The following is a 23,265-nucleotide window of genomic DNA, read 5'->3' on the forward strand; positions in this document are numbered from 1 at the left end:
ACCAAAATTGGGCTATTATTGGCACTAATGATGTTGAAACCCTGAAAAGGTTCACAGCACTCTTAGATGTTAGACATTTTACAGTAAAGTATTGCTGAGGTTTTTAGACGGATTTAGGTGCAATTTAAGTTAATGTGTAATCTCTAATTGTCAGGGCAGTGTGCTGAAAGGGAGAGGCTAGTATGTAAGCTAGGTTTGTAGGCCTCGAATGAACTTTGCTCCCATCGTAAAGAACGTTCTATTTCAGTCAATCAGATCAATCCAGATAAATAATTCAAGCACATACATATACACCTTTTTAAAATACAAAAAATCATCACACTGATTAGGCCTACCAAAACCAAAATGTTCAAGGGTTCTTCAACTGTGTTAGCATTATTTGTCCTGAGAACTGTCAATTACTTATTGCTAATAATGACACAAAACGTAGAGTTATTGTATTTAATAAAGTGAATTTGTGGGGATTAGAGTATGGCACAGAAGAATTTCTTCTCCCGAAAAGGGTTCTCAGAGGATGACACTGGTATCACCAGAGGGTCCTCCTTGGCATGAGCCTCACAGAAGGCCATCAGATCAGCTGCTGCTTTGGACACCTGCACATAGAACACATGATTAACAAGGACAACGCTATCAGATTGGAGAGTGGGAGCCAATGTGCTCTATTTACAATGTAAATTGACAATGGACAGCTTGTTTGGTACCTAAAGAGATCAAAAATAAAACAGAAAATGATCTTGTGCCTAATAACCATTGTGCCTTAAACCATTCCTTGCTCACCATCATTCTTTCGATGTTAACTTCCAGTTTCAGCTGTTCCACTGTCTTGCGGATATCTGTAATCTTAGCCATGTTATTGGACATCCTGCTTCCTCTCACTGTACCTCAGCCTGGTACAACAGTTTGTAGATCATGTATTATGTTAATGCTTTAAAGAAGAATGATCAGAATTTTAAAAAAAATTAATCAGTTATACAGGTATTGCCATATACCATGCATCAGACGTAAATGCCAAAGCACGAGATGGAACCATGCCAATGTATAATGGTTTCATTTGCTTGTTATTGCTGCTGCCTGGTCCTAAGCTGGAAGTGTCACAGTGAGGGCCTCAGAGGGAAGAGGTGCAGGGAGAGGCATGCATAGGCAGCGGCATTATGATTCCCTGATAAAATAAAGGTGAAATAAACTAAAAAATAAATTACCCAGGGTGTTTCTGCTAGCACATCACCTGTTTCCCTGTTGCGTATCTGTTAATAAAATGTGCTGAACACTTGTTATTACCTTGTCATGATAGTCTTACTGTATTTGTGATGATTCAAATTAGTAGCATTAGTTCTCTTACAAATTGCATGTGAATAAAGCAAATAACAGAGGAAATTCCGCAATCACCTCTCTCATCCCTCCATAACCAATTATGTAGCTGGTCATCATGTGGCACAGTGTGGCTCTCAATGACAATTGCCCACTCGGCCCCTTCAGAGGGCAGTTTCTTTTCGTTAATTTGTCCTCAATTTCATAGACAACTGATGAACACTAGCTTTGTTTTTTACATGAACATTTACATAACATGTAGGCCTACTACACTTTAATGAACTGTACAACAACACTGTACAACAACACATATCTCAAACTTTATAGTTTGTTGTCTACATCAGAACACAGACAAATATACACTGAACAAAAACATACAGTGCCTTCGGAAAGTATTCAGTATTTCAGTTGTATATTTGTAATACATTTGCAAAAATGTCTTAAAACCTGTTTTTGCTTTGTCATAATGGGGTATTTTGTGTTGACTGAAAAGAAAAACAATTATTTCATCCATTTTAGAATAAGGCTGTAATGTAACAAAATTTGGAAAAAGTCAAGGGGTCTGAATGCTTTCCGAATGCACTGTAAACACAACACGCAACAAAATGTCTAAGATTTTCCTGAGTTTACAGTCCACATAAGGAAATCAATCAATTGAAAAAAATAAATTAGACTCTAATCTAGGGATTTCCAATGACTGGGAATACAGATATGCAACTGTTGGTCACAGATACCTTAAAAAAAGGTAAGAGCGTGGATCAGAAAACCAGACAGTATTGTGTGACCACCATTTGTCTCATGCAGCTCGACACATCTCCTTCACATAGAGTTGATCAGGCTGTTGGTTGTGGTGGCCTGTGGAATGTTGTCCCACTCCTTTTCAATTGCTGTGTGAAGTTTCTGGATATTGGCGGGAACTGGAACAAGCTGTCGTACAGGTTGATCCAGAGCATCCCAAACATGCTCAATGGGTGACATGTCTGGTAATTATGCAGGCTATGGAAGAACTGGGACATTTTCAGCTTCCAGGAATTGTGTACAGATCCTTGCCACATGGGGCCGGGCATTATCATGCTGAAACATGAGGTGATGGCGTCGGATGAATGGCACGACAATGGGCCTCAGGATCTCGTCACGTTATCTCTGTGCGTTCACACTGCTATCGATAAAATGCAATTGCATTCAATGTCCATAGGTGCCAAGGCCTGCCCATACCATAACCCCACCGCCACCATGGGGCACTCTGTTCACAACGTTGACATCAGAAAACCGCTCTCCCACACGATGCCATTCACACTGTTTGCCATCCGCCCAGTACATTTGAAACCGTAATTCATCTGTGAAGAGCATACTTCTCCAGCATGCCAGTGGCCATCGAAGGTGAGCATTTGCCCACTGAAGTTGGTTACAACACCGAACTGCAGTCGGTTCAAGTCCCTGGTGAGGATGACGAGCACCCAGATGAGCTTCCCGGAGACAGATTGTGCAGAAATGTGGAGGTCCTGGGCTGACGTGGTTACACGTAGTCTGCGGTTGTGAGGCCAGTTGGACGCACTGCCAAATTCTCTGAAACAACGTTGGAGGTGGCTGATGGTAGATAAATTAACATTAAATTCTCTACCAACAGTTCTGGTAGACATTCCTGCAGTCAGCATGCCAATTGCACGCTCCCTCCAAATTTGAGACATCTGTGGCACTGTGTTGTGTGACAAAACGGCACATTTTAGAATGGCCTTTTATTGTCCCCAGCACAAGGTGCACCTGTGTAATGACCATGCTGTCTAATCAGCTTCTTGATATGCCAGTCAGGTGGATGGATTATCTTGGCAAAGGAGAAATGCTCACTAATAGGGATGTAAACAAATGTGTGCCAAACGTTTTTGAAATAAGCGTTTTTGACTATGGAAAATGTCTGGGGTCTTTTATTTCAGCTCATGAAACATGGGACCAATACTTTACATGTTGAGTTTATATTTTTGTTCAGTGTATATCAATATTATATTTACAACAACATCAACTGTCACTATGGACCAGAACACAATCAATCTAATTTAAGGATTCTAATTAGCCACTTACCGCAAAAACAAGACAGACAGGTTGGTAGGTCCAGGACTCCCGAGTTGAGGTGGAATGGTTGAACAAGGCAATCTCTCTACAAACAATTTGAGAGTTCCAAATGGAGAGAGATTAGTGAGTATGATGGGGAGGAGGGCTTGAATAGGTTCCCTCCTCTCATACAGTAATTACCTCTCGTTCTTCCCCCTTGTTGGGCTCAATGCAACGAAAGCAGACGACATAGGGTGTGACCTTCCTCTCTTGACAGTGCCTATCATTTGATTGTCATCAATCAGACTTGTCATTTTAGCTGTTTACTTTAGAGGAGACTCGTACAATTTTGTTGTAAAAGGTTGTCATTTCATCCCCTAATCATTTTTTCAGGCAAATTTGGGTTATGCTTATTGGGTCTGATTATTTATTATAAACAAAAAATAATCTGTGTTGCTCTTACATTTTCTGTTTAAGACTGTATTTATTTTGTATTGTTGTATTACTGTACTACAGTTCTGTGGAAAAAGTAAGTGATTTGCATGTAACCAAGAGCCTTAGGCAGGAGAGGTGTCATGAGAGATAAGCCTAGTGGTTGTTTTCCACATGCTACCCACAACAAATATTTACCTGAAAGATTACAAGGGGGAGGCTTCGTACCACCGTTGTTGTGCTACACTGTGGCATACTTAAATACTTGTGTAGTACGGAGTGTTATAGTGTCTAATACCATATATTGTGTGATTAGGGATCCTGATGGTCTAAAATGGAGTGTGATGTGGAGTCTCTGAAGAGGAAGTTACATTTAGCTTCCAGTAACTCTAAGTACTGTCTGGATTTTCAGTATCTCTAGCAGGGCTTGCAGGGTTGCCAGGCTACAGCAGGGGCTGCAGTGCCTGCCTCATAGTTTAATGCCAAGTGCATCATTAGCAGGTGTTTCCCTGCGTTGATTGGTCGTCTCACTGCAAGTAGAGTGCTTCCAACCAGCACAGCCAGGTAAAGTCCTTCAACACTTACGCTTTCTCTGCTGCAGGTTGATGTTTATTGTAATTAATCTTGCCCTGGAGGCAGAACTGAGCAGTTTCCACTAGATGGGCCAGCTGCAAAGTCAAAATTGGCATTTCCTGAAAACAAAAAATGAGCTTTTTGGTCTTAAATTTGAACCCATAACAGTCTAACCTATTAGCCCGTACAAACGCATTGGATAACAGATTCCCTACATGGATCAACAGATAGTCCGCCCAGAAAATCTAAAGGAAGTTTGTTCTGAAGTGTCTGTCATATATCTGTGAGATATAAGAGAGGTTCATATAATCTCCATATATACTGTACTTCCATTCATTTTTTCAACTGGTACCAGGGGACCTTCGGACTAGACTTGTGAGACCTGTGGGAGTCTTAGAGCAAAGCAACATACATGTACATTACCGTTCAAAAGTTTGGGGTCACTTAGAAATGTCCTTATTTTTGAAAGGAAAGTACATTTTTTGTCCATTAAAATAACATCAAATTGATCAGAAATACAGTGTCAACATTGTTAATGTTGTAAATATTGTAGCTGGAAACGGCAGATTTTTTAAATGGAATATCTACATAGGCCCATTATCAGCAACCATCACTCCTGTGTTCCAATGGCATGTTGTGTTAGCTAATCCAAGTGTATCCTTTTAAAAGGCTAATTGATCATTAGAAAACCCTTTTGCAATTATGTTAGCACAGCTGAAAACTTGTGTGCTGTTTAAAGAAGCAATAAAACTGTCCTTCTTTAGACTAGTTGAGTATCTGGAGCATCAGCATTTGTGGGTTCGATTACAGGCTCAAAATGGCCAGAAACAAAGACCTTTCTTCAGAAACTCATCAGTCTATTCTTGTTCTGAGAAATGAAGGCTATTTCATGCGAGAAATTGCCAAGAAACTGAAGATCTCATACAATGCTGTGTACTACTCCCTTCACAGAACAGCGCATACTGTCTCTAACCAGAATAGAAAGAGGAGTGGGAGGCCCCAATGCACAACTGAGCAAGAGGACAAGTACATTAGTCTCTAGTTTGAGAAACAGACGCCTCACAAGTCCTCAACTGGCAGCTTCATTAAATAGTACCCGCAAAACACCAGTCTCAACGTCAACAGTGAAGAGGCAAGTCTGGGATGCTGGCCTTCTAGTTGCAGAGAAAAAGCCATGTCTCAGACTGGCCAATAAAAAGAAAAGATTAAGACGGGCAAATGAACACAGACACTGGACAGAGGAAGGTTGGAAAAAAAGTGTTATGGACAGACAAATCTAAGTTTGAGGTGTTCGGATCACAAAGAATCGGATGTCTCATGGTCTGACAAACTCTGCTCTAGCTCTGTCACCACAGATGCGGAAGTGCAACATCGGCAGATGCGGTGAATTAAGACGCATCCAGTGCACAAATAAACTCAGCAAAAAAGAAACGTCCCTTTTTCAGGACCCTATCGTTCAACAATAATTTGTAAAAATCAAACAACTTCACATATTTTCATTGTAAAGGGTTTAAGCACTGTTTCCCATGCTTGTTCAATGAACCAAGAACAATTAATGAACATTCACCTGTGGAATGGTCGTTAAGACACTAACAGCTTACAGACGGAAGGCAATTAAGGTCACAGTTATGAAAACTTAGGACACTAAAGAGGCCTTTCTACTGACTCTGAAAAACACCAAAAGAAAGATGCCCAGAGTCCCTGCTCAATTGCGTGAACATGCCTTAGGCATGCTGTAAGGAGGCATGAGGACTGCAGATGTGGCCAGGGCAATACATTTCAATGTCCGTACTGTGAGATGCATAAGACAGCGCTACAGGTAGACAGGATGGGCAGCTGATCGTCCTCGCAGTGGCAGACCACGTGTAACAACACTTGCACAGGATCGGTACATCCGAACATCACACCTGCGGGACAGGTACAGGATGACAACAACAACTACCCAAGTTACACCAGGAACGCACAATCCCTGCATCAGTGCTCAGACTGTCCGAAATAGGCTGAGAGAGGCTGGACTGAGAGCTTGTAAGGCCTGTTGTAAGGCAGGTCCTCACCAGACATCACCGGCAACAATGTCGCCTATGGGCACAAACCCACCGATGCTGGACCAGACAGGACTGGCAAAAAGTGGTCTTCACTGACGAGTCGCAGTTTTGTCTCACAAGGGGTGATGGTCGGATTTGCGTTTATCGTTGAAGAAATTAGCGTTACTCCGAAGCCTGTACTCTGGAGCAGGATCGACTTAGAAGTGGAGGGTCCGTCTTGGTCTGGGGCGGTGTGTCACAGCATCATCGGACTGAGCTTGTTGTCATTGCAGGCAATCTCAATGCTGTGCGTTACAGGGAAGACATCCTCCTCCCTCATGTGGTACACTTCCTGCAGGCTCATGCTGACATGACCCTCCAGCATGACAATGCCACCAGCCATACTGCTCGTTCTGTGCGTGATTTCCTGCAAGACAGGAATGTCAGTGTTCTGCCATGGCCAGCGAAGAGCCCGGAACTCAATCCCATTGAGCACGTCTGGAACCTGTTGGATTAGAGTGTGAGGGCTTGGGCCATTCCCCCCAGAAATGTCAGGGAACTTGCAGGTGCCTTGGTGGAAGAGTGGGGTAACATCTCACAGCAAGAACTGGCAAATCTGGTGCAGTGCATGAGGAGGAGATGCACTGCAGTACTTAATGCAGCTGGTGGCCACAACAGATACTGACTGTTACTTTTGAATTTGACCCCCCCTTTCTTCAGGGACACATGATTAAATTTCTGTTAGTCACGTGTCTGCGGAACTTGTTTAGTTTATGTCTCAGTAGTTAAATCTTATGTTCATACAAACATTTACACATGTTAAGTTTGCTGAAAATAAACGCAGTTGACAGTGAGAGGACGTTTCTCTTTTGCTGAGTTTAGATATCTCTATCTTAAAAACTTATTCGGGATTGGTGTCCCATCCATGGGACGGTTAACCTAACATAGGTCTAATGTAATTAGCATGAGGTTGTCGGTAACAAGAACATTTCCCAGGACATAGACATATCTGATATTAGCAGAAAGCTTCAATTCTTGTTAATCTAACTGCTCTGTCCAACTTTTAGTAGCTATTACAGTGGAAGAATACCATACCATTGTTTGAGGAGAGTGCACAATTTTGAACATGAAAAGTTAACAAATTAGGCACATTTTAGCAGTCTTTTGAATTTTGAACAGAAATCAATGGTTCATTGGATCAGTCTAAAACTTTGCACATACACTGATGCCATCTAGTGGCAAAAAAAATCTAAATTGCACCTGGGCTGGAAAAATACATTATGGCCTTTCTCTTGCATTTCAAAGATGACGGTACAAAAAAACTGTTGGTTTTTTCTTTGTATTATGTTTTACCAGATCGAATGTGTTATATTCTACTACATTCCTTTCACATTTCCACAAACTTCAAAGTGTTTCCTTTCAAATGGTACCAAGAATATGCATATCCTTGCTTCAGGGCGAGCTACAGGCAGTTAGATTTGGGTATATAATTTGAGGCAAAAATTGAAAAAAAGGGGTGGATCCTTAAGAGGTTTTAAACTAACATAAATATAAAAATATTATGCAAATTAGATTTCCGTGGGGGGTGCAGAAATTTACTCTAGGGGTTTAAGATTAGGGTTAGGCATTAAGGTTCTCAGTGTGGTTAAGGTTAGGTTTCAAATGAGATTTTGTGACTTTGCAGCTGTGCCAGTGACCACTCTGCAGACTCTGCAAATCAAATCAAATTGTATTTGTCACAAGCGCCGAATACAACAGGTGTAGGTAGACCTTACAGGGAAATGCTTACTTACAACACCCTAACCAACAAAGCAGTTACAAAAAAAAGTTATAGATATGAATAACAAATAATTAAAGAGCAGCAGTAAATAACAATAGTGGGGCTATATACAGGGGGTACCGGATGCCTCTAGTACATGAGTCACCCCAATAAATGTCAACCTACTTCTCTGCTGCTAGGGGCATTGTAACGATTTTCTTCTTCCTCTGAGGGGGAGTAGGAAAGATCGGACCAATGCGCAGCGTGGTAAGTGTCCATATTTTAATGAAAGATAACTGAACACAAAAAGAACAGGAGAAATAAATGAAAACCGAAACAGTTCTGTATGGTAAAACACAGACAGAAAACAACTACCCACAACCCATTGTGGGAAAACAGGCTGCCTAAGTATGTTTCTCAATCAGAGACAACGATAAACAGCTGCCTCTGATTGGGAACCATACCAGGCCAAACACAGAAATAGAAAAACATAGAACACATAGAGAATGCCCACCCCAAATCACACCCTGACCAAACTAAAATAGAGACATAAAAAAGGAACTAAGGTCAGGACATGACAGGCATAGGTTGAAAGTTTGCCCATATACATTTTGTCTGTAAAGTAGAGATGTTTTATTTGATTGAATTGATGTTATTTTATAAAACTTTTACTCTAGTGTATCCATGGTGTAATGATATGGCAGTTACCACAGTAGTATGAGGGCTATGCAGCTGGATGGGCCATTCAGATGTTTATGGGTTAAATAACAGCAGTTCCATGTACATTTGATGATACAGTATATTGTGCTGAAATCCATAATCCACACTGAACTGGATGAATTCTGTAGACAATAATGACGGCCCATTGTCAGACAATAACTTGTTCAGAATACACGTGAGACTGTCCAGGTGCATTTTTGCAGTTGTTCCTTACTTCATACCATGCTGCCTATCCATTTCCATTAATGTTTAGTCAATTAATATATTCCAAATATATTTTTTAAAGCTGTACTTAGTTTTAAGGCCTGTTATTATGAACTGACCGGAACAAAACATATTTCCTGTAACAAATTCACATAGGCAAAAACACTACCGGTCAAAAGTTTTAGAACACCTACTCATTCATGGGTTTTTCTTTATTTTTTACTATTTTCTACACTGTAGAATAATAGTGAAGACATCAAAACTATGAAATAACACATATGGAATTATGTAGTAACCATAAAAGTGTGGATCAAATCAAAATATATTTTACATTTGAGATTATTCAAACAGCCACCCTTTGCCTTGATGACAGCTTTGCACACACTTGGCATTCTCTCAACCAGCTTCATGAGGTAGTCACCTGGAATGCATTTCAATTAACAGGTGTGCCTTCTTAAAAGTTAATTTGTGGAATTTCTTTCCTTCTTAATGCGTTTACGCCAATCAGTTGTGTTGTGACAAGGTAGGGGTGGTATACAGAAGATAGCCCTATTTGGTAAAAGACCAAGTCCATATTATGGGAAGAACACCTCAAATAAGCAAAGAGAAATGACAGTCCATCATTACTTTAAGAGATGAAGGTCAGTCAATACAGAAAATGTCAGGAACTTTTTGAAGTTTCTTCAAGTGCAGTCACCAAAACCATCAAGCGCTATGATGAAACTGGCTCTGATGAGGACCGCCACAGGAATGGAAGATCCAGAGTTACCTCTGCTGCAGAGGATAAGTTCATTAGAGTTACCAGCCTCAGAAATTGCAGCCCAAATAAAAGAAAACCCCTTGAATTAGTAGGTGTTCTAAAACTTTGGACCGTTAGTGTATATTAATGTATTGTTAAGACACAGGATATCATCATCATGCGGCCATAGACTGTCTTGATTGGCAGACTCTCCTGTTAGCGCGCATTTATTGCATGATCTCAAACCTCATGATAATTACGCACAGCAATTCCTAGGAATGGGCAGAAGTGTATGGTGAGTGAGGTGACAGGATCTCTACCTCTAGCACCAGCCCTAGCACTCACAGTAGTATCCAGAGATGTATTTTCCCCATGAGCTTAAAAGAGGCGATATTTGATTCCAGCCATGAACTTGGATCTGCTTCCTGTTTTCTTGGTGTAGTCCCAAACAGTGAGGCTGCAAACCTTTGTCACAACCAAGGAAGAGACGCGGTTGATGATATGGACGTCAATTCAACACCTATTCCACGTTGATTCAACCAGTGCATGCCCAGTGGGCGGGTAGGCATCAAGGTACTCTCCCGCGCAAATGTTCTCGCAATAATAGTGACTGTCCTCCAATATGCACGCACAAAACTTCACGCCGTCTGCTTCTTTCAAACTATAGGGTTATCGGCATTGTGCGTTGCGGACTTCAAAGCACAAAAGTGGTCCGAAGCAGAACGATCATCACATTCATGGTTGCCTTGTGTGGACAGAAGGGGTACAGTTATCTCCTTAAGTGACCAGTGTGTACCATACACTCGCGTCAGCTGTTGGCAATTGACCCTGTCTTCTTTGTTCAGTACCACATGCGACTTGTCTTCATGGCCATGCAGAGGCCCAAAGGCACGAGCCCACCAGAGAACTTCAGTTTAGGTGCATCAAACAGAAGGATGATGCGGTCGACACGTTCTGCAAACCAGCGCAGCACTGCTGGGGAATCATATCCTAAAATAAGAAAGAACAGCACAGTAATTTTATGAGTGCATTAAAACAATGGGGGAAAAGTATATGAATAAGGACAACATGTATAATCCCAGTGGACCTCAAATATTGTATTGGATTGAGTGTTGTTAGCAGCTCCACCCATAGATGAATATCTCCACATATATGAATCCATCTGTCCTCCCATCCCATACATACTGTAATTTAGTGTCATCATCCATTCTGCTTCAAATCAACACCAGCTCGTCATGGCAAAATGCTAGATGGATACGGTATGTGCAGTAGGCATGCACTATTGACACGTTTTTTCATATCAAACAGTTGATTTGAAAATAAGGTCTTGACGATGACGGAGGTGAGCACGCACATCGTTGAGGCAGCCACGGTGTTTTGGTCGATGATCGTGGTTGGGTTTACTTATTTGTTTGTTCATTTTTGGATCACAAAAAAAAAAAAAAAATCTGAGCTACTGAATATTAGGGACACATTACCGGACTGCTTTTGTCCTAAAATTCTGTCATCAGCAGAATATATACTACTGTCGGATTTGAAACCGAAGCAATGGGACTGTGCAATGGAGACACAGGGGAGGTGAGCCGGGACACTAGTGCGTTTCAGAAGGCGAGGACTCCGTGCCCCTCTGCCGGGCATTTTCCTCCCCAATGTGCTTTCACTCGCCAACAAAACCGACCAGCTACAACTTCTGACAAAAAAATGACCTTTATTCACCTTGTGAATTTGCCTCAGTCATTCTGAGTCTACATTGCGCTGAGCCCCTGTACACATACAGTGCAACAGCTACTGGTTGATCAGACGCAGATCACAGAGTTGGAAAGGAAGCACCCGGATTCTACTTTGAATATCATGGGGATTTTAACCACACCAGCGTGTGGTTAACCACATTCTGGACCCTGTTTACAGCACTATTAAATGGGAGGTACTGGAGCGCTAAATCAATGTCCAATAGGCTCCTTAATAGCTTCTTCGCCCAAGCTATAAGACTGCTGAACAATTAATCAAATGGCCAGTATTTGCATTGACCCCCCCCCCCCCTTTTATTCTGCTGCTACTCGCTGTTTGTCTATGCATAGTCATTTTACCTCTACCTACCTATGTACAAATGACCTCAAAGACCTCTAATAACCTGTACCCCCGGACATTGATTTTGTACCGGTACCCGCTGTATATAGCCTTGTTGTTATTTTATTGTGTTACTTTTTTTGACCTTAGTTTATTTAGTAAATATTTTCTTAAATGTATTTTCTTAAAACTGCATTGTTGGTTAAGGGCTTGTAACTAAGCATTTCATGTTAAGGTCTACACCTGTTGTATTTGGCGCATGTGACAAATACAATTTGATTTGATAGAGACCAAGAAAAAGCTCCCATCAGGAATTAAGGCAGCCAAACAGCAGTACAAAGACAGGCTAGAGCAACAGTTATCCAGCAACAACTGTACGTCTGTCTGGAAAGGACTGAAACAAATGACCAAATACAAACCTAAATGCCCTTCAATCACCAGGACAATGCCCCCCTCCACCTACCCCTGCTTGCCACTTCACCCTCACCTATCTACCCTACCCCTGCCATCCCAGGAATCCCCCACTCACCCTCTGTCCCCCCACCCCCCTCCTCCACCCCTGGTCATCACAGAGCAGGTGGTCAACAGACTCTATAGGAAACAGAACAGCAGGAAGGCTGCAGCCAGGATAAGGTCTCTCCAGCCACACTTAAGTACTGCGCTGACCAGCTCTCCCCTGTTTTCACTGACATTGTCAACCATTCACTAGAGCAATGCACTGTTCCTGCCTGAGTCAAAACTTCCATCATTGTTCCAATCCCCCCAAAAACGTTGGGATTTAATATATATATTAAAAGTAAACCATTCCATCCAGTGTAAGTAACATTGTAATATTGAATGAAAAATCAAATGAACCATCTGGTGAACGTTCCAAGGCCGGAGGCTTGCTGTAGTGGCAGTCAGTTGAAAAAAACGTATATTTGACCTGGCTGTGATACCTCACCAGTCATTGAACCTCACACCCACCCTGTCTGGCCTGGGTGAGACAGATCGGGGACAGACAGACAGACAGCTAACCGTCGGCATCCGTTTTCCCTCTCAATTCAGATATTGAAGTGTAGGCCTACAGTTTTTTAGCAGTTAGCTCTCTCTACCTGCCATGGAGAATATCTGGAAGACTTGAGTAGAATTTATAAGAGGTGAGTTCCTATTAAAACTATTAACTAGCTCGTTAGCTGATAACAGTCAAAGAGCTTTCTAATTGGTGATATATAGCTAGCTTTCTCATGAAACAGCACCATAAATAACGTTACTGCCTTTGACCACAACGTCAACTTCTTCGCCTTGCTAGCTAGCTAGCTAACTGTTACTCTCTAGTAGCATAGGAAATTCTGAGGTGATTCTGTTTTAGTAGCTAGCTAGCTAAGTTTGCTTACTACCATGTGGATGAAGATCTTTCAGCCAACCAGATAGCTAACGGTATGTCAAAGCAGATTTAAAATAAATAACGTTTAGCTAAAACACAATTTGTTTAGCGAATTAGCTACTTGAGGCGAATCATTCACCAATTGGAACTAACAGTTAACGTTAGTACTGTAACAAGCAAGCACCTCTTTCTAGCGTTTAGCTAGCTAGCTCGCTTATTGATTAACCAATAAGTTATTGATTAACCAACCGAATTTTTTTCACCCAAACTGTTAACCTAAATCCAATGACATGGTGACATTTGTTATAGATTTTACGTTCACGTTAGTTGACATCTCAACCAAATGTAAATCAAAACTAGACCATGACGTCTGTGCCCAGTGAGTAGACTCCACATGCTGTTGGGCTTAAGTTACTGTTTGTCCTTTACCCTACAAATTAACACATGTCAAGTAATTAACTCCGTTCAATGACTGGTACCTTGTATTTTGTTTTAGACAACATGACTGTGTGTAACGTTAAAGTTACTGTCAATGAAGGAAGTAACTACATTTGGTTGCAGATATGGCAAACAAGCAGACATACTGTATCAGGGCCTCTTAAGAGAGACAATGTTGGAGACTGAGGAATGCACCAAGGGGTGTTTCCCCCCCCATTCTACCAGTGAGCACTTCACTATTGATGATGTTGACGTCCTCAACACCCCCAACCCACCACTTCCCTTCTCGCACCCATTTCACCCAGAGCCTTGGATGGGATGTGAGCCAAATAGAAACATGGAGATTGGTGAGCAGTTGTTGTAGCAGAATATAACAGAATATAGGCAAATAAATGTGTTGTCTGAGTAAGCAGTTTGGGTGCATTGAAGAACGATAATGCCATCCCAATTTGTGTTAGTTTTATGTTTGAGTATTAGCTAGGTGTGCTTAGCTATATGCCTTTTTCTGCAATATCACTTCAGATAACTCCTCTGGTCCTGTCATCGTGGGAGAGGGCACTCTGTTGGAGCCATTTTCATTGACAGTACCTGTCAGGTCTTCACCTTATGAGTGTACGCTCTGCCATAAGATGTTTGGAACAGCCAACACACTCAACAAACATTTACTGACCCACCAACAGGAAAGACCACATGTTTGCCCCATCTGCCAACGAGCATTTAAACGTCATGATCACCTGTGAGTCATATCCCCCCGCTCTAGAAACAATAATTATGTATTAACAATTACACTGAGTGTACAAAACATTAGGAACACATTTTTCTCTCAGAACAGACCCAATTTGTCAGGGCATGGACTCTACAAGGTGTTGAAAGTGTTCCACAGGGATGCTGGCCCATGTTGACTCCAATGCTTCCCACCGTTGTGTCAAGTTGACTTGATGTCCTTTGGGTGGTTGACCATTCTTCATACACATGAGAAACTCTTGAGTGTGAAAAACCCAGCAGCATTTCAGTTCTTGACGCTACTACCAAACCCCGTTCAAAGGCAGTTAAATATTCAGACTTGTCCATTCACCCTCTGAATGGCACACATACACAATCCATGTATCAATTGTCTCAAAGCTTAAAAATTATTCTGTAACCTGTCTCCCCTTCATCTACACTAATTGGATGTACCATGTGACATCAATAAGGGATCATAGCTTTCACCTGGTCAGTCTATGTCATGGTAAGAGCAGGTGTTCCTAATGTTTTATACACTCGTATGTTTTTTGATACAGTCATTTGACATTTCAATGCCCTGATGAAAATGATAACATCTCTCTGCAGCAATGGCCATATGTTGACCCATCAGAAACGCAAGCAGTTCCGATGTGCTGAACCTGGGTGCCAGAAGAGCTACTGTGATTCTCACTCCCTAAAGCGCCACTATATCTCTCAGCATGGTCTCCCTCTCATCCCGCCCATGTCCCAAAGCCCCCCGAAACCAAGCCACCCAGCCCACTCTGCTACTACCCAGTGGGAGCATGTGGATAGTGCTGCATATTTGGGAGGTTCGACAGCTCACTGTAATTACCGTCCCATGTTCCTGACCCAACCCAAACCGACATCAGACACTCAACAGAAGGTCGCTGATTACTCTGGCTTTTTCAGCTTCAACAGTTACAAGGGGTTTGCTCCTCCAAGTGGCTTACAACTGAACAACTACTCAGAGCAGAACATCTCTCAGTCAAGGCCTATCTTAGTCCTGGACACCTGGATGCAGCAGTCTGACAAAGGTCCTTGTAGTGAGTGCCCAGGCGAATTAAATCCACCCCAGTGGGCCCCTGAGCCTAGTAACATCACTGCTACTTTACCATCACTACTTCCTGGAGTGGATGGCCCAAGTCCTCATGGCTGGGAGAGTGTAGTTGACTTCCCTGTATCTGACCTCCAAGTGCTTGAAGAAATGTTGTCCTGTCATCCCTGTAGTGAGGCTGGTAACCGGGAGTGTTTAGTGAAGCCAGCGTCCCCGGAGAAGAGCTACTCTCCATCTAAGCAGGAGCAGTCGACTTATGGCCAGATGAACTCGGATGGAAAACCCCAAGTTAACACTCAGCTGCACTCTTTTGAACCAACAGCAAGCTCAGATTCCAGTGTAACATCTATGTCGTTTCCCAACACTGTTTTCATCCACTCAAGCTCAAGTCTTCCAAACAAGCCCAACCCAGTCCCACCTATCCCGCCGCCACCAGCCATCGTCCTACCCTGCCTCTACAGTGTGCAGAAGTCAGAGACTTGCAATACAAAGAGCGACAGTAAGAGAAAGAGAGAGAGGAGGAAGAAGGGGAGGACTGTAGAGCTTCCTGCTCCACCTCTCCCCACACCTCGCCCCACCTCTCTCCTGGCTCCCCGACGTCCCCGCCCTCGGCCACACTACCTCGTCTCTCCAAGCCAGGTGGCTATGGCCTCTTTTAGCTCAGACAGCAACCCTCGGCAGACCTTCCAGGTATGTGCACTACTAGCAGTGCTCAACAATTGAACACTTGCCAGTTTGTTTATCAATACTGTATTTATAATATTTCTATATTCCCCCGTACAGGGAAGAAATGTCAGTGTGCCAGGAGAGGGACAACAGTGTAGTGACGGGTAATGATGAATAGAAATAAAAATACACTGTTTCATGAGCTGAAATATAAGATCCTAGAAATGTTCCATACTTACAAAAAGCTGATTTCTCTCAAATTTTGTGCACATTTGTTTAAATCCCTGTTAGTGAGCATCTCTCCTTTGTCAAGATAATCCATCCACCTGACAGGTGTGGCATATCAATAAGCTGTGTAAACAGTATGATCGTTACACAGGTGCACCTTGTGCGGGGGACAATTAAAGGCCACTCTAAAATGTGCAGTTCTGTCACACAACACAATGCCACAGATGTCTTTAAGTTTTGAGGGAGCGTGCAGTTGGCATGCTGACTGCAGGAATGTCTCTGTTGCCAGAGAATTGAATGTTTAATTTCTCTACCATAAGCCGCCGCCAACGTCGTTTTAGAGAATTTGGCAGCACGTCCAACCAGACTCACAACCGCAGACCATGTGTATGGCTTCGTGTGGGCGAGCGGTTTGCTGTTGTCGACGTTGTGAAAAGAGTGCCCCATGGTGGCAGTGGGGTTATGGTATGAGCAGGCATAAGCTACAGACAACGAACACAATTGCAATTTATCTAGATCCTCAGGCCCATTTTTTAATTTTTTTCCTGTATCTGAACGACAGATGCATATCTGTATTCCCATTCATGCGAAATCCATAGATTAGGGCCTAATTCATTTATTTCAATTGATTGATATCCTTATATGAACTGTAGTAACTCAGTAAAATCAATGAAATTGTTGTATGTTGTGTTTATATTTTTGATCAGTAGAGATTGGCCTCTTAACTGCTGGCCTTCTTCCCATAGGATATTCCCTAGCTTTCACAAGACAGAACAGAGCTACAAGGCCAGGTCCTCAAGTAGACCATGTGCACCCTCTATTAAAATGGAACCTTACTCTCCAGAGGTAACAGCCATATTATTATTTACATTATGATATTATTAAACATTAGTCATCTTGGGGCGCTATATTTATTACATGTCCAGATGTCAAGTAAGCACAAGTGTCTTTTTTGTAAGTACAAACTTTTGTCATTACAGACTGTATGTCTATTTGTGCCTATGATGTTTCCTGTAGCCTGGAGAGAGAGCACCACAGACTCAGAGGTCTCCATCTAGAACAGAAGACATGCCTCTGTCTCCTTTGGTCATCCCTGTTTCAGTTCCAGTCTCTGCGAAGACTGATCCTGACACTCCTTCATCACTCAATGTAAGTATAGGAAAAAAGAGATCAGTACAACGGTCAGTGCCTTCTTAAATAATTACTTATACACTGATAACCCCCCTGTGGTTGGTTGTGTGGCAGGCAGAGAACCCTCAGAATGGTTCAGGGAGGTCAAAGAGGAGCCGACGTCTTGACTTCATGAAGACTCTGATCATTCCTCCCCCCATGCTCCCACAGCCGTCCCCACGGAGGCTCCTAGGCGAGGAGGGTGGGGGTGCTCCCTGGTGTCGTGCAGCAGGCGGCTACCCCAGTCAGCTACGCTCCCCCATGTACCTGGCAGACCACCTGCTCAACCCCAGCTTCCAGCCTCCTCCTTACACACCCCCACCCATGCTGAGCCCCCTACGCCCAGGGACCGGCCTGTACTTCAGCACAGTGCCTTGGCTTCACCCCGGCCCTCCTCTGCCCAGCAGCTACACCGCCTCTTTGGGTTTGTTTTTCGTGTTAGGAAGTATCTTCCCAGGTTCAGAGTTTTGCCACTGAAATATATGAAGAACTTTATATTTTATGGCTTCTGCTTTTCAGATGGAGCTGATGGAATCTCCTTGATGATGGACGACACAGTGGTCAACATAGAGCCGTACGTTTCTCTCTGAAGTGTGTTCAGCCAAAGCTTTAGTGTTACAATTCATGAGAGTCAGTCTGTCTATATACGGTGCATTCTGAAATTATTCAGACCCCTTGACTTTTTCCACATTGTTACATTACAGCCTTATTCTAAAATTGATTAAATATGATTTTTCCCCCCCCATCAAACTACACATAGTACCAAATAATGCCAAAGCAAAAATTGGTTTAATTTTTAAAACTAATTTATTAAAAATATTTAACAAAAAACTTGAAATATCACATTTACGTAAGTATTCAGACCCTTTACTCAGTACTTTGTTGAAGCACCTTTGGGAGCGATTACATTCTTGAGTCTTCTTGGGTATGACGCTACAAGCTTGGTACACCTGTATTTGGAGAGTTTCTCCCATTCCTCTCTGCAGATCCTCAAGCTCTGTCAAGTTCGATGGGGAGCGTTGCTACACAGCGATTTTCAGGTCTCCAGAAATTTTAGATCGGGTTCAAGTCTGGGCTCTGGCTGGGCCACTCAAGGACATTCAGAGACTTGTCCCAAAGCCACTCCTGCGTTGTCTTGGCTGTGTGCTTAGGGTTGTTGTCCTGTTGAAAGTTGAACCTTCACCCCAGTCTGAGGCCTTGGGTACTCTGGGGCAGGTTTTCATCAAGGATCTATCTGTACTTTTCTCCGTTCATCGTTGCCTCAATCCTGACTAGTCTCCCAGTCCCTGCCGCTGAAAAACATCCCCACAGCATGATGCTGCCACCACCATGCTTCAGAGTAGGGATTGTGCCAGGTTTCCTCCAGATGTAAATCTTGTCATTCAGGCCAAAGAGTTCAATCTCAGTTTCAACAGACCAAAGAATCTTGTTTCTCATGGTCTGAGAGTCTTTCTGTGCCTTTTGGCAAACTCCAAGCGGACTGTCATGTGCCTTTTACTGAGGAGTGGCTTCCGTCTGGCCACTCTACCATAAAGGCCTGATGGTGGAGTGCTGCAGAGATGGTTGTCCTTCTGGAAGGTTCTCCCTTCTCCACAGAGGAACTCTGGAGCTCTGTCAGAGTGACCATTGGGTTCTTGGTCACCTACCTGACCAAGGCCTTTCTCCGATTGCTCAGTTTGGCGAGGCGGCCAGCTCTAGGTCTTGGTGGTTCCAAACTTCTTCCATTTAAGTATGATGGAGGCCAGCCACTGTGTTCTTGGGGATCTTCAATGCTGCATAAATGTTTTGGTGCCCTTCCCCAGATCTGTGCCTCGACACAATCCTGTCTCGGAGCTCTACGGACAATTCCTTCGACCTCATGGCTTGGTTTTTGCTCTGACATGCACTGTCAACTGTGGGACCTATATAGACAGGTGTGTGCCTTTCCAAATCATGTCCAATCAATTTAATTTACCACAGGTGGACTCCAAGTTGTAGAAACATCTCACAGATGATCAATGGAAACAGGATGCACCTGAGCTCAATTTCGAGTCTCATAGCAAAGGGTCTGAATACTTATGTAAATACGTTGTTGTTTTGTTTTTGTAAATTTGCCAACATTTCTACAAATCTGTTTTCGCTTCATCATTAGGGGGTGATGTGTGTAGATTCCTGAGGATTTGTACCTATTTGAGAATAAGGCTTTAACGGAACAAAATGCGGAAAAGGCCAAGTGGCCTGAATACTTTCCGAAGGCACTGTATAAGGAGCCTGTGTGATTTCCAGGAGAATCAACGTGGGCCAACGTTTCCAGGCTGAGATCCCACCCATTCGTAACCTGCTTCTAATGCTATATGACGAGCACCCTGCTCAGCTTGTCTGGGCTCCATGGGGAGACATATCCAGCAACGTGGAAACACAAAAAGGGGGTGTGTTTCTCTTTTTAACGATCACACACACACACGGTTGTACTATATATTGGTATGAGCTACTGTATTGGTAGTACAATTGATACTAGGTTGAATATATGCAGGTTAGGATAACATAATAATTCCAGTTTGAAAATAGACAAATTCATGGGACCAGCAGCGTTGCTGATTCTACAGGATTAGCATTGAAAACATGACCCGCGGTCGGGGAATCAAGTAATAAAGTTGCTGTAGATCATTTTTAAAACTTTGAAATGAATAGAATGACAGTAAAGCAGTTATGATATGTGTTTGCTGAGTAGTTAGCCAAAATTCACAACATATCTCACTGATGGCGAAATTTCTGTTCTGCTAAAACTCACTTCCAGCAATTTTAGCTCGCATTGCTTGTCCCATTGTTTAGAATTATTCTGCATTCATGCAAGGAGTTATGGGATATTAGAATTCTCTTGTCCTAACTTGGGTAGCTTCAACCTAGACCTGATGTCGACATGAAATGTGAGAGGTGACTTGTCGTTTTGACTGTTTTTCCAGTGACTAAACTGATAGACTTGTGCTGTTCCAGTGTGCTGCCAGGAGGGGGCACCAACACAGAGCTGGCCCTCCACTGTCTGCATGAGGTGCAGGGAGACATTCTGGTGAGCAGTACAACAGTATGGTACCTGAGCTCAGCTCAAATTGAAGACAATGTTGATTTATGACAACTTATGGTATACGTCGTGTGTTGTGTCCCTAGGCTGCACTTGATTTACTGTTAGTCAGGGGAGACTTCCGTTCCTCAACACACCCTTTGTGTGACTATCACTACCCAGGTACCCAATTTGATACTCTGAAAAGTGGAATGAAGATAAACAAGTTATGAATATTGACGCACATTTCAAGACCATTCAATTATGTTCTTTGATGTTTACATGTTTAGTTCAAGCCATGCGGTACATGCTACTAATACTTTAACTTCTCGTCATAAAACTGTCATAAAACCTATGGCTGACAGGTTCAGATGATTGGAGTCCTCAAGAGAAGAAACTATTTCGTAAAGCGCTGCTCACCCATGAGAAGGACTTCCAGCTTATTCACAGTGTGGTAAGAGAATCATAATATTGAAATGCCCAAATACACTGACTGTACAAAACATTAAGAACACCGTCCTAATATTGAGTTGCAACCCCATTTTTGCCCTCAGAACAGTCTCAATTTGTCGGGGCCTTGACTCTACAAGGTGTCAAGCATTCCACAGGGATGCTGGCCCATGTTGACTCATGCTTCCCACAGTTGTGTCAAGTTGACTGGATGTCCTTTGGGTGGTGGACCATTCTTGATACACATAGGGAAACTGTTGAGCGTGAAAAACCCAGCAGCATTTCAGTTTTTGACACAAACCGGTGCGCCTGGCACCTACTACCACACCCTGTTCAAAGGCACTTAAATCTTTTGTCTTGCCCGTTCACCCTCTGAATGGCAGACACACAATTGTCTCAATTGTCTCAAGGCTTAAAAATTCTTTAACCTGTCTCCTCCCCTTCATCTACATTGATTTGAAGGGGATTTAACAGGAGACATCAATAAGGGATCGTAGCTTTCACCTGGATTCACCTATCAGTCTATGTCATGGAAAGAGCAGGTGTTCATGTTTTGTACACTCAGTGTATACTTGTAATGTCGTGCTGCCATTGGACAGGGTATAGACAGAGAAGGAAGACTGAAGAAATGGCATTGACCTGACAGTTGTCTCACACTGAAGTTACAGACTAAGTCCGTGACACAGTGTGTGGAGTACTACTATGCAATGAAGAAGCTCAAGAAGTTCAAGCAACGCAGTCGAGGATCAGACAAAAAGGAAGCAGTTGGTGAAGAGCTTGTGAGTTTATTGTAGTATTGTATTGTAGTATTGTGTATAGTATTGTATTGTAAAATATGTATCAAACCTCCTTTACAGTACAAACAGTTATGTCAAACAAGTCGGACAATATTTTCCAGTGAAATAATTTACACTTCCTGTATATCAGCAGATGGAGTCACCTGGCTGTTGTGAGGACAACCATGTGGGACGGAGAGTGCCCAGGAGGACACTTACTAAACCAGGGAACGGGACTAAAGGGGTACAGGAGGAGCAGACTACCACAGGAGGTGCTTTGGAGTACATCTGTCGAGAGTGTGGGCGGTCAGTTGAACTTCACTAAAACGATGCCAGGGACACATCACAATGATATCGCAAAACATTGCTGTCTTGTTGAGCATTCCCTCAGTTAATTAATCCAGGATGGCATATTGACCCCCCTACCCCTCTATTTCTGAGCACCTTTGATCGTTCTCACGTCATCATAGTGACATGTACAATTCTGTCCCCATCCAGGGTATTTGACAAGGTGAAGAGTCGTAGTGCTCATATGAAAACCCACCGGCAGCAGGAGAGGGAGTGGCTGACCAGGTATGTCTGGCCTATGGGCTGCCCTGCAGACAACCCTCATCAAGGAGATCCCGGCCAGGACTCTGCCAAGGTGCCTTTACTCTACTGTACGAGAGGAATCCTCTATAGTACATAGTGGTGAGCACAGGACTGTTTCAGTTACTGGCAAGTCAAGTATATGTCGAAATCTTACACATGACCGAAATTCACTCACTATGAATTCATATTGGCAGGTATTTATTGAAAATCACTTTAAAATAATGTTTACCTAAAGAAAGCAACAACAATTTATGTTTTTTTCTCTCCAAAAAACACACCCTACTTTACTATAAGGTTTAGAACTTTATGTGATGTTGCATTCGTGTTCCTTGTCATTCTCTGTTGTTGGACAACACGTTCTGTTATTGTTGGTTCACATTGTCCTAAAGTTTCTAAACAGCATGCTCTTTTTAAGCAACCTGAAATCCTTGCTAAAATATCCTGTGCTTTTAATTACATTTGCATCAATATGAAAGCCAAAGTTTGCCTGGTATGTTCAATTGAATAATCCATTGTAAAATAATTCAGTTATTATATGAGTTATTACTCTTTGTAAACAACGACAAGACATTGACAATTGGTCATAAAAAATGCATATGAATCAGGGTTAGATCCTGGGCAGCTGAGAACAGAGAATTTATTTACTGAACTGTGGCCCGCTCCTCACAAACAGTTTTGGCCTGAGTTTAACACTTCTGGATTGGATCTTGTGTTATGTTCTTTAAGTTAAAATTCTTGATGAACAATCCACTAGTTCAGAACGAGTACGGGCTTTACCTGACTGGCATGTCCTCTATGTGAGAGTGTTGATGAAAGTTAAACTTGTTGTCTCACTCAGGTGTTGTTTTAAAATAAATGTGCTTGTCTGAACAA

General features: G+C 42.6%; 2 protein-coding genes across 2 annotated transcripts; one reads left to right on the top strand and one right to left on the bottom strand.

Moving 5' to 3' along the window:
• Positions 1-341: 341 nt before the first annotated feature.
• On the bottom strand, positions 342-3,547 carry LOC110534046 (guanine nucleotide-binding protein G(I)/G(S)/G(O) subunit gamma-8). Its single transcript, XM_021618688.3, has 3 exons — positions 3,385-3,547; positions 778-925; positions 342-593 (listed from the first exon to the last, which is right to left on the bottom strand). The coding sequence occupies exons 2-3, from the start codon at positions 859-861 to the stop codon at positions 465-467; spliced, it is 213 nt and encodes a 70-aa protein (XP_021474363.1). The 5' UTR covers positions 862-925; positions 3,385-3,547; the 3' UTR covers positions 342-464.
• A 10,656-nt stretch (positions 3,548-14,203) lies between these two features.
• On the top strand, positions 14,204-23,262 carry LOC110534034 (zinc finger protein 541). Its single transcript, XM_021618671.3, has 14 exons — positions 14,204-14,412; positions 15,006-16,164; positions 16,258-16,304; positions 17,115-17,214; positions 17,386-17,517; positions 17,614-17,962; positions 18,058-18,112; positions 19,804-19,946; positions 20,481-20,584; positions 20,683-20,758; positions 20,941-21,029; positions 21,688-21,804; positions 21,953-22,107; positions 22,300-23,262. The coding sequence occupies exons 1-14, from the start codon at positions 14,306-14,308 to the stop codon at positions 22,487-22,489; spliced, it is 2,823 nt and encodes a 940-aa protein (XP_021474346.3). The 5' UTR covers positions 14,204-14,305; the 3' UTR covers positions 22,490-23,262.
• The last annotated feature ends 3 nt before the right edge of the window (positions 23,263-23,265 follow it).

The sequence above is a fragment of the Oncorhynchus mykiss genome, chromosome 10 (genome assembly GCF_057628025.1).
Source record: "Oncorhynchus mykiss isolate SJ-2025 chromosome 10, ASM5762802v1, whole genome shotgun sequence".
Taxonomy (NCBI): Eukaryota; Metazoa; Chordata; class Actinopteri; order Salmoniformes; family Salmonidae; genus Oncorhynchus; species Oncorhynchus mykiss.

Coding starts and splice junctions, on each gene's coding strand:
- LOC110534046 (XM_021618688.3), bottom strand. CDS start 861: ATGTCCAATAACATGGCTAAGATTACAGATATCCGCAAGACAGTGGAA. Junction 594..777: donor TTAACATCGAAAGAATGATG/GTGAGCAAGGAA, acceptor TTCTATGTGCAG/GTGTCCAAAGCAGCAGCTGA.
- LOC110534034 (XM_021618671.3), top strand. CDS start 14,306: ATGTTTGGAACAGCCAACACACTCAACAAACATTTACTGACCCACCAA. Junction 17,518..17,613: donor ACACTCCTTCATCACTCAAT/GTAAGTATAGGA, acceptor GTTGTGTGGCAG/GCAGAGAACCCTCAGAATGG. Junction 21,030..21,687: donor TCCAGCTTATTCACAGTGTG/GTAAGAGAATCA, acceptor CTCACACTGAAG/TTACAGACTAAGTCCGTGAC.